General features: G+C 35.8%; 1 protein-coding gene across 5 annotated transcripts in view; it reads right to left on the minus strand.

Annotated features, from left to right (window-relative positions):
• Nucleotides 1-12,462, minus strand: part of NEK11 (NIMA related kinase 11) — a 314,565-nt gene that overhangs the window by 229,456 nt on the left and 72,647 nt on the right. For 4 of the 5 annotated variants that reach the window (XM_037844899.1, XM_037844909.1, XM_037844925.1 and 1 more), the window contains one exon: nt 9,000-9,118. In XM_037844899.1, the coding sequence (XP_037700827.1) occupies nt 9,000-9,118 (119 nt within the window). Of the gene's footprint in view, nt 1-8,999; nt 9,119-10,157; nt 10,175-12,462 lie in introns of those variants that run through there. The other variant, XM_037844923.1, reaches the window with a different exon arrangement.

Consider the following 12,462-nt stretch of genomic DNA (forward strand, 5'->3'; position numbering starts at 1 on the left):
CTCTTTCATGAGACCAAAAGTTTCTCACCTCTTGCTTCCCATTTAAAGTTACAATTTACCCTTTTTCTCTTTACTTGCTTACAAGGATGATAGATTAAACATTAGCTGCCTAGGTCACGCAGACTGCTGTGCGCCAAGGTCCACAGGCCTGTTTTGCTCAGGCCAGGGGCTGCCACGCCAAATATCCACATTTTATATACTTGTGAAATAATAATGTTGATGACGATATTTAATAATAGATAACATGTTTTGAGTCTTACTATAGGCCACATGTGAAAATTATGTGAGCTAAGGCTTCTATTTCTGGAATTATGGAGAACTAGACAAATTGAAAATTTGTACCTAAAAAACAACTAAGAATGCTGAACAAAGTATACAAATATATTTACATATGCACAGCTGAGCCCACAAGAAAATGAGTCAAATGTCCCCTGAGGATTATAGAAAAACAGAAAAATTAAGCTGAAAAGCCGAGTGGGTAGAAGGTGCTGATTTCTCAATTACCCTAGGGGATTTTGCTGATCTCAGTAACCAATAAGCTGGATTTGATGGTCTCATAGAAACAAGAGTTGAGACCTTGAGATCATATAATATGGACAGTTGGAACCAATACACATACATAAAGCCAGAATCCTACATGTGGATCTTCTCTTAAGTGAAAGGATGACCTAGGAAACATTCACTCATGAGTAAACAAAATGACAAGAATGAGTCTCTGTATAGGACTGAATACTGAGTGGGGGAAAAGAATCTCCCTTCATAATTTGTCATCATAGCCCTGTACTCACTCACATTTGGGATCCAAATGTACAATAGCTTTATGGCCCCAGAAAGCTCAAACCAAAGAATTAACATACGAATCTGACTTCAACTGATAATACCTTCTGTGGGCATCTATCTGGCAGAAGCAAATGTAAACCAAGAGTCAGCAGATAACAGACAAGTGAAATTAGACCACTAAGAATTTCAGATAATTAAATAGGATACAAATGATAAAAATAAGTTTATTTTAAATGATTAAAACCATAAGGGGAACTCGGGCAAGATGGCGGCATAGAGAGGAGTGGAAGCTAAGTAGTCCCCCTGGAACAACTACAAAAAACCAGAAACAACTAGTAAATAATCCAGAATAACTGCGGGGGGACAAACGAGACCATCCACTCATCATACCCCAACCTGAATTGGGAGGAATGCCCGAGAACACAGCATAAAATCTGTAAGTAAAACCTGCGGAACCAGGTCGGGAGACCCCCTCCCCCATAGCCCGAGCTGCAAAGCCTCGTGGTGCCAGAGAGAAGCTCTCTCCCAGCAAGCGAATACAGCTCAGCTGAGCTCCAACTGGGGTTTTAAGTAGTGAGTGTGAACTGCTCACTACAAGTACGCAGCCCCAAAAAACAGACAGAGGCTTTGGGTGACGACTGACCTGGGAGAGCCGGAGGGTCGCCTTGACTGGGTCTGAAGGGGACTATCTGTTTCTTTTTCGGCTCAGTGGAGAAAGCCCCAGTCATTTTCAGTTTCCAGGGCTGTGACTCGGGGAAGGGCGGAGACACCACAAGCAGAGAGCAAGACCATTGAAATGCTAATGACCTCCACCTGGGGGATCTGTCTTCTCTAGGAGGAAAGGGGTGGGGCCCTTTCCATTCAGAACCAGACCCCAGAGCCTGGGGGGACACAGCCATACCTCCTCACACCAGTCAAGAATTATAGGCTAACAGGCGTCACCTGCTGGGCAGAAAAGCACAGTGACCTGAGGCATCAAAGGGTGGAGCAATTTTCTAAGACACACCCACAGGGAAACCAGATAATGAATATTTCTTCCCTCTGGGACCTGAGCCTGTTCTGGTCTGGGAAAACGTGACTTGGATAACCAAGGAAACCATGCCTAGACAACAGAAAATTACAACCTACACTAAGAAAAACAAAGTTATGGCCCAGTCAAAGGAACAAACGTACACTTCAACTGAGATACAGGAATTTAAACAACTAATGCTAAATCAATTCAAAAAGTTTAGAGAAGATATCGCAAAAGAGAAAGAGGCTGTAAAGGAAGCACTGGACATGTATACGGCAGAAATCAAAAGTTCAAAAAACCTACTAGTAGAATCTATGGAAATGAAAGGCACAACACAAGAGACGAAAGACACAATGGAAACATACAACAGCAGATCTCAAGAGGCAGAAGAAAACACCCAGGAACTGGAGAACAAAACACCTGAAAGCCTACATGCAAAGGAGCAGATGGAGAAAAGAATGAAAAAATATGAGCAACATCTCCGGGAACTCAAGGATGAAACAAAGTACAATAATGTATGTATCATTGGTGTCCCAGAAGGAGAAGAGAAGGGAAAGGGGGCAGAAGCAATAATAGAGGAAATAATCAATGAAAATTTCCCATCTCTTATGAAAGACATAAAATTACAGATCCAAGAAGCGCAGCGTACTCCAAACAGAAGAGATATGAATAGGCCTATGCCAAGACACTTAATAATCAGATTATCAAATGTCAAAGACAAAGAGAGAATCCTGAAAGCAGCAAGAGAAAAGCAATCCATTACATACAAAGGAAACTTCATAAGACTATGTGCGGATCTCTCAGCAGAAACCATGGAGGCAAGAAGGAAGTGGTTTGATATATTTAAGATACTGAAAGAGAAAAACCACCAACCAAGAATCCTGTATCCAGCAAAGCTGTCCTTCGAATATGAGGGAGAGCTCAAAATATTTTCTGACAAACAGACAATGAGAGACTTTGTGAACAAGACACCTGCCCTACAGGAAATACTAAAGGGAGCACTACAGGGTGATAGAAGACAGGAGTGCGTGGTTTGGAACACAATTTTGGGAGATGGTAGCACAACAATTCAGCAAAACCAAATTTCAACAAGAAGTGCCAAAGGCGTGTCAAAAGATATGGCCCTAAGTGCAACATGGAATCCTGCACTGGGTCTCAAGACAGAAAGAGGACATTAATGAAAAACTGGTGAGATCCAAATAATGTCTAGAGTTTAGTTAATAGTAATGTACCAATGTTGGTTTCTTAGTTTTGACAAATATACCACGCTAATATAAGAGAAATTGGGTGCAGGGTATGATATATGGGAACCCTCTGTTCAATTTTTACAATTTTTCTGTAAATCTAGAATATTGCAAAATAAAAAGTTTATTTAAAAAAAAAAAAAAGAATCAACAGCCATAATGTGGAATATGACTCCCAGGGAGGAATCCAGATACAACATCGTGGGACGGAGAACATCTTCTTGACCAAAAGGGGGATGTGAAAGGAAATAAGTTTCAGTGGCTGAGAGATTCCAAAAGGAGCTGAGAGGTCACTCTGGTGGGCACTCTTATGCACAATATAGACAACCCTTTTTAGGTTCTAATGAACTGGAATAGCTAGCAGTGAATACCTGAAACTATCAAACTACAACCCAGAACCCATGAATCTTGAAGTCGATTGCATAAAAACGTAGCTTGTGAGGGGTGACAGTATGTTTGGGAAAGCCATATGGACCACACTCCCCTTTGTCTAGTTTGTGGATGGATGAGTAGAAAAATGGGGGCAGGAAAAAAAAAAAAAGGCACCCAGTGTTCTTTTTTACTTTAATTTTTATTCTTATTATTTTTGTGTGTGTGGTAATGAAAATGTTCAAAAATTAATTTTGGTCAACACACAACTATATAATGGTACTGTGAACAACTGAATGTACGCTTTGTATGACTGCATGGTATGTGAATATATCTCAATAAAAATGAATTAAAAAAAAAAAAACATAAGGGAAGGAATAGAAAGCATGAGACAGAAACAGGATATTAGCCAAAATAATACAATGCTGATTAGAGAAAAAAACAAATAGAACTTCTAGGGGGAAAATGTGATTATTGAAAAAATCTCGAGGTTAGGACTTTAGTTTCCAACTATGATAGAGCCAGAGTATACCATACCAAAACTCCCACCTTCCATAGAGAACACTGTAAAAATTAAACGGTGTAAAATCTGGATAAAATATTTTTAAAAAACAGCCCTTTGAAGATATTAGAGATAAGCTGGGACAAACTGAGGCAGTCAGGACTTGAGGGGCCAGGATCCTGGAGAGAAGCGAAATGCACTGAGAAGAGCCAAACATTTCTCACTGCATTTTCCTCTTAGGGCATTTGGCATAAAGGCCAAGCAGAACACTATGCCTAGAACTGGGATTGGATGGACAAAAATGATAGTTCAGGGCTACTAAGGCAGCCAGAAACTGAGGGACAAATTTTCCAGAGAACAGAAAACCAAAGGGAAGTGAATCTGATATTCTGCATGGCTTTTACCCTTAAGGCACTTGCTGAATCCTAAGCTGTTCAGGAGCAAGAAACCAAGCAGAAAGCAACTGCTAAGAAGCTAAAATACTAAGTATAGCTTTCAGTACATCCACAAAGCTGGGGAGGCTAATCCTAGATTGCAAGGCCCACCAAGAAGGAGGAGCCTTGGTAATAACAAACCTTCACCTAAAAACTCTGAAGGCCTACTTCTTAGAAATAAAGGCAAACTGGAAATAGATCAGTCCTCACAAAGTATGAAACGTAGCCTTAAATTATTTCAGTCCATGACTGGATCAAGGGGATCTTCCCCTACTATATCTACCAAGCACATACACACAAAATAAATCCTCTCCAGAGGAAGATAATACCATCTAAAGTCTCTATAATTTTCATATATAATGTCCAGCATATAATCAACAAGTACCAGGCATGTCAAAAGACAAGATAAAATAAGTAAAAATAAAGAGGACAAAAACAGACTTACAAACAAATCCACAGGTGATGCATCTATTTAAATTATTGGACAAGAATGTAAAAAATAACCATGATTAATTTGTTAAAGAAAATAAATGACACAATGGAGAATGTCACTGGGGGAGAGGGGGGCAGGGAGAATACACACACAGATTTTTTTTTTTAAAGAATCAAATGGAAATTCTAGAAATGAAAATATATAATTACTAAAATTAAGAATTCAATAGATATATTTGAAAGCAGATTAGACACAACAGATGAGAGGACTTAGAAACTGGAATAATGGTTACTGGAAAATAGACTGAAGTACAAAAAGGACAAAAGTATAAAAAATATAGAAAAGAGTTGGAGAAACATCTGCAATATAATTCAAAAGTCTGACTGTTTGTGTAAATGGAGTCCTAGAAGGCATTCATAGAAAGGGAGAATAGAATGATAAAGTCAAATATACATCTATAGACACTCTGAAAGGAGAGAAGAGAACAGGGAAGGGGCAAAATTCAAAAAGATAATGACTGAGAATTTTCATAATTTAGAAAGACATGAATTCTTAAATTTAGAAGCAAAATAAATCTCAAGCAGAATAAATTAAAAGGAGTCCATGACTAGACACAATTCTCTAATACTGGAGAACACCAAGGACAAAGAGGAAGTATTAACAGCTAGCATAAAGAAAAGAGATTGCCTTAATAAGAATGACAATTAGATGGAAAGCAGACTTCTAAATGTCAATAACAAAGTCAAGAAGATAGTAGGATGATATTTTCAATATGTTAAACAAGATGTCTGTCAACCAGAATTTTATACCAAGCTAAACTATTATGGAAGAACAAGGACAATTACAGACATTTTAAATAAAAAATTGAGAGTGCTTACCATTCACATAAATTCACTGAAGGAAACTTACAAAGGATTTATTTTGGGAAGAATGACAATAGCCACAAAAGGAAGGCCTGAGGTGCAAAAGTAGTGGTAACTAGAGAGAAAAATAAATGTGAGGAAATCTAAACAAGTGCTGGCTTCATAAACCAACAACAATAATAATGATACTTACTAATTTGTGGGGTATAAAAAGAAGATAGAATTAAAATGCTGAACAACAATAATATAAAAAGAAAGAGGAAGATAATTGGAGGTAAAGCCTTTGAAATGTTTAAGAGAAGGGTAAAGATATTAACTTGAAATTTAATTAATACAAGTATGCATTTAATAATTTAAGAGTAAGCACTGCCAATAGAAATGAAATTTATCATTTGCAAACTAATAGAAGAAACAGTGGAATAATATAAAACCTACCCAATCCAAGGAAAGTCTGAAAGGATAAAAGAAGTGAAAAAAATGCAGAGTAATTTAAAAAAAACCAAAATAAGATGGTAGAAATACTTTCAATATATTCTTAAACCCAACCGCAAATAGCCATCAATTAAAATATAGAGATTGTCAGATCATAATTTTTAACATAAAACTGTTATAAAGAACACTCTTAAATCATATACTTGTATTTTGGTGGACATTCATACTCATTTTTACCCTCAGGAGTAGAATTACTGGGTCTTAGGGCATTTGCATGTCTAGTTTAGGAGGTATTGTCAAATGTTTTTCCAAAGTGGTTATACCAATTGATACTCTACCAGCAATGTAAGAGAGTTACATTCTTACTAACACCTGGTATTGTCAGAGTTTTGTTAGCCCTTCCAGTAGCTATGCCCTAATTTCTACATTGAATTACAACCAACACCAACATTTACATAGGGCTTCATAGTTTGCAAACTTCCTCCATGTATAATATTTTAATTCATATTCTCTACAGCCCTATAAAGTAAGCAGGAAAAGTCCATTATTATACTTATTTTATTGATGAAGAGGGCTCAGAGAGGTTACGTAGCTTGCCCAACATCATAAATCAAGCAAGTAGTGGAGGCTGAAGTAGACTCTGAATTCTGGGCATCTACCATGCCACATCACTTACATTATTTGGGTACATGTTTTACATCTGCTAGTTTACTAACAGCTCTTTGAAGCTAGGACTTGTTTTTAATTTATCACAAAGAATAAATGAATAAATGAATGAAACTGAATAGTATATTGAAATTTCTCTGTCTAGGGTATTATGGTATTTCAGGTCTACATATCAAAATATCCAACTATTTAGCCCCATTTAATGACTTTGAATATTCATCAATGCAAAAAAATTGTCAAAGTTTTGGCTGCTTTTCTTAACTAAATGCATTTCAGACAAACTTCTAAACCATCTACTGGTAACTGTCCCTTCAAATAATTATTTTAAACTCATTTTCTTTAAGTATTACTAAGCACAACCAAATGTATCAAAAATATCTACATTATTCCCTTTTGTGGATGATGGACTGGGAATAATAGTACAAGTGTAAGAATGTTCTTTCATAAATTATAACAAATACAAGGTGTTAATAATAGGGTAGTATATGGGAAAAATACACTTAAACTATGGACTAAAGTTAATAGTACTATTTTAATATTCTCTCATCAGTTGTAACAAAGGTGCCACACAAATGCAAAGTCCAACAATAGGGGTGGTATATAGGAATGTTGTATTTTTTACACAATTTTCTGTAAACCTACAACTTCACTAATTAAAATGATAATAATAATAAATTTTTTAAAAGCCATTATGCTAAGAGAAAGAAACCAGACACAAAGTACTACGTATGATATGACGCCATTTATATCAAATGTAAAAATAAATAAACCTACAAGGAAAGAAATAGATTAGTGGCTATGTAGGACTGGGGAAGGAAAGAGGGATTGAGAAGTGACTGCTAAGGGTACAGGGTTTTTCTTTTTGGAGTAATGAAAATGTTCTAAAATTGATTCTGAAGATGAATACACAACTTTGAACATACTAAAAGCCATTGATTGTACACTTTGGATGGATTGTATGGTATGTGAATATATCTCAATAAAACTGCTTTTAAAAAAATAAAAATAAAACAAACAAACAAAAAATCTGGGTTCTTAAATCCACCAGATTTCAGTGTCTTATATTTCGCACATAGAAGACCAAAGTGCGCATCTCTATTTGTCCTGTTTTTTGAACTGTTTTCCTTGTGTATAAGCTAACAGTATGCCAGGGAATAAAGAAAATAAAAGAAATACCAATATAACTGTGCATACCCTGAAGTTCTCACATTCAGCAGCTTTAGGTAGTTTATTAAAAGATTATTTTATATTCTTTTATCATTATCTCTTATGATAGTTTGACATCATTCAAAAGATTTTTCTGACTCGTCAATAAACCAGTGGCTATCTGTATTATCGAGCATGTGTTTTAGAAGAACATGGTGAAGCACAGAATAATCCGATGACTTTTTATGCTATCACAAACCACAGATGACACGTTTAAGCAATGTGACATTCATGGAAATTCAGGCCTTGATTTACCCTATATATTACCACTTTTGTTCATGAATGTAACCATGTGTTACACCTGACTCGCAAGGTGAAAGTTAACATAGACACCTCATAGTATCTGCTTTTTATTTGTCAATGTATGTTCATCTTTTCAAATACATTCATCTCATTTTATAGGTTTATAAAACATTTGACATCTAAAACTTCCTAATTTTGACATATAGAAAAATAATTGAAAGTTTGAAATACATCTTTGAGGCAAGGATGGCAAATCCAAAATACAGACAATTGAGACTCATAATACATACTTTGACCTTCTTTATCAGATATTTCCTGTCAAAATTAACTTTTGGTCTGAATATTTCTATCTCTGCGGTCTAAGTATCTCCCGCCTCAATTACTCAGTTTATCTGATACATTCCAAGGTGACTATGCAGATCATTTGTAGCATACTAGGGTATTTATAGCTCGAATCTGCTATAAGATACAATAAACTCATAGCATGCTAAGGGTATCTGAAAATCACTTGTAATTCACAGGATACGACCAGATATAAGGGAATGTGTTTAATATAAGTTTCTGTTTTGTATTCAAGGCCAATTTGATTTCCAAAACAACAACAAAAAAAGCTATGCTAAATCCTCTGGGTATAATCATTCAACAATTTCTTCATGGAAAATATATTGTGAATGTTTGACTATAGCCATTTACCCTTTGGACTTGTTTTCTTTCAGTTACACACACACACACACACACACACACACACGCAAATTTTCACATTCAAACATGACTGTTAAAAAAATAAAGCCTTTCCCCATTGCAAATGAACATACCTCTCATGCATATAGTCAACTCCCAGTAACAGCTGGATAAACCATTCTATTATTTGATTTTCAGGAAAGGTTTTTCCAGCTTCTTTATATTCTTGAATTTTGCAGTCCAGATCTTGGCCCTAAAACAAAAATAGCATAACTTCTAATATTTTTTTCAGTTAAAATTTTAAAGCCACCTTCTCTTAACAACAGATAATACACAGCTGTCACTGTTTATCATAAGAAAGTGAGGGCATACTGCCATGAGTAACTATCACTCAAGGATAAAACCCTTCCCAAGCAGAAAAGTTATCATGAACACTTACAATCTAAATTATTTTATTAAATTACCTAGATATGTATACACATAAAACTAGAAATAACTTTCCTTATCCTGAGAGATAAGGAAATCTTATGGTGATGTTTGATGAAACTCAGTCATTACTCATGATGAATATATGGCGCTGACTGCTACAGTGCAGATTCTGTGAGTTTGGCATGCCCAGACCCCATGAGCCTTGTGACTACTTAATTCTCCTTTAGTCTATTTAACTATGGCAAAAATCCTCAGGAATGCAGCAACTTTTAAGGTATGTGGGGTCCCAAACACATCATGCATGAAGAAAAGGATGGTTTAAATACAACTGCAGTTCGTCTTCACAGGATACCAACAATGGAAGCCCCATAAAGAGCCTCAGAGATGGTAGCCAAAAGCCAGGTTGTTCTTGCCACATCCACGTGGAGCATAAGAACCAAACACCAACCTACTTACAAACTCTTCAGGACCAAGTCAGCTTTAGATACAAAGGAAAAGCACTTCCAGGCAACGGAACAACCAAGGGAAACTACTTCTAATCAAACAACATGAGGTCAACTGCTTAACTCACGTATAATGTATTTTTTATTTTCTTTAAGTGCAATGTTCAAATATTTGCTTAGTGTTTTCTCTCTTTCCACACAAGGCCATTAAGAAGTCAAAACTGGCATATCAAACATTCAACCTGTAGCCTAATCCAGGCTCAGTTTCCTGGTTGATTTTCAGGGTCAAGAAGATCAAAGCCTTGTTGGAATTAAAAAAATACAGTGAGTTGAATATTTGACTCCTTATCAAAGGACCATGGTTTCCTTCTCCTTCCCCAAAGCTGCTTTTATATCCCCCTTTTTAATCCTAGAGTTTACCAGAATTCTGTTGGAGCAGACATGCTACACTTCCATAACGTTTCCACGAGTTGCACAAAACATTTTTTGATAAAACATCTTTATAACATCCTGTGAATTAGAGACATGAAAGACCTTCAGATGAAAGGTGAGTTACGAATTCACATATATTTTTAATTTAGTCTTCCTTTTTCATCCAAGAGAACACCAGCAAAGCTTTCTCATACAAAAAAAAAAAAAAAAAAAAAGAGTTAAAAACAGAAAACAAGACCTTCTTTCAATATTCCATTTAGTTTCTTTGAATATGATCAAACATTTCCAGTTGCAGAAGGATAATCGTCTATATGTTGCCATCTTGCCATCTCCTTCCTTAACAGCTTCTGATGATGACTGATCAAACAAACAACAATAATTTAAAAAAAAAAAGAAAGAAAGAAAAGAAAAACATGCCTCTAAAAATATCAGTGAAGCTGCTTGCTGGCTTCTTCTATCAACATGTGTTTCTTACTTTTGGAAGCCTGTGCATAAGCAGAATTGTCCTTACAAATAGGGCCTTCACATATGTAATTTGAATTGTCTGCCCCAATTGTGATACTGAAATCTGGAGAAATTTGCATTGTAAAATCATATTCCTTCCAGGAATTTATCTCCAAACTGCAATGCTGCTCTTCATTTCCTATTGTCATTTTTAAACTGTGTCAGTTGAAGAATGTGAATTTCTACAGTTTTCATCAGCTTTTGCACTGTTCTCTTTGTGAGTGAACAGAATTATGTTTTCTGTGATTCATTTCACCATAAAGGGAACACTTTCTCTGGATGACAATTATTGTTAGTCTGGCAGCCCCCTCTTACTCTCTCTCTCCTATTGTAGTGATTAGAATTCTAGTGAGTAGAATTTAGTGTCTGTTTCCTAAAATGATATTAACTGCATGATTTCCTCTGACTAGATAAATATGTATTTAACTATTGTAGGGAAAAAAAGAATAGGGTCTTCAAGAGTAAGCCTCAAAGTGAAATGTCAAAAGGAAATAAACCCTCCCTTGCTCTCTGGATAGACTCCTTAAGAGGAAGAAATGTACCGGTTCTTATTATTAGCAAGGGCTGGGTTCTATTCAAGAGGAAGATGGAACCCTGCAGGATTTATCAGAGAGCTGTGTCTTGTACTCTGCAAATCACTCCCCCTACATTCGCATTGTGCATATTTATCTCCAAGAAAAATTGTTTTGTATTTACTCTGTTCTTTAATAAACACTGTGGATTATTTTGTTAGGATTTAATTAAAGTTGACAAGTCATTCACAGATTAAGACATAATAATCTATGCTTTCAAATAAAAAAAGAAAGAAATATACTTTTGTGAAGCAGTTTGATTTTAACTCAGCAATATTGAAAACATTTATTCCTTTCTCTAAGCTATTTTCAAAGTAAAAATCAAATTTTGGGATGAATGTCACACATTGGTTTGGGAAGTTCTTAGTAAAATATCTGTAAGCTCATACTGTTTTCTAAACTTTTATCTTTGAGAAATTTTAATGGTTACTTTTATTTCAAAAATAACTTTAATGAAAAGAGCTTTGCCTTGAACTTGAATCAATATTAACATTGCCCTGTCTATAGTGCTGACAGAAAATGCTTTCCTTCATGAACATCATCCCTCAAAAATTGCAATAAAAGCCTTGATGCTAACTTCTAAGGTTTTGAAATTCTGTAGCCCAAATGTTACCATTTGATGGATTAATCGTATCTGCTCTCTCCCCTCATCCAAGTTGGCCAACATCAGATTGACTTTGAAATCCTGAGACCCTGGAGAAATGAAGATCAACCCAAATATAGTGTCTAAACCAAATCTTTGATTTCCATTAAAAGTTCTAATCCTAAAAGGATTTGATGAAAAAAATAACCCATGTTTTTGTGTTGTTGTTGTTTTTTTAAGCCATCAATAGAAGCACTTACAACCAGTTTAAAATACCAAAGTAGAGCATCCTCAGAAGCCTGAATACAGTGAGGCCACAATGTTAAGAGCATATACAAAGGACAAGATTATCTCAGGATTTTAGGAATGGAAGGAGCTTGAAAAATCATTCTGCCTTGTTTCTTCCTTTTAAAATGAAAAGGCTGCCCTTTATGAACTCACTGGATTAACATCTTAAAATGCTGTTCCCTAACACCTTAACAAATCTCCTTTAAATACTCTTCTAACGCTTCCTTCCAGTGGACCTCAAACTTGAGCATGCATCAGAATCATCCAGGTTGTTTAAATGCATATTCCAAGGTCATACCAAGAGACTCTGATTCAGTAAATCTGGATGGGACCAAGGAATCTGTAT

The sequence above is a fragment of the Choloepus didactylus genome, chromosome 1 (assembly GCF_015220235.1).
Source record: "Choloepus didactylus isolate mChoDid1 chromosome 1, mChoDid1.pri, whole genome shotgun sequence".
In the NCBI taxonomy this organism is placed as follows: Eukaryota; Metazoa; Chordata; class Mammalia; order Pilosa; family Megalonychidae; genus Choloepus; species Choloepus didactylus.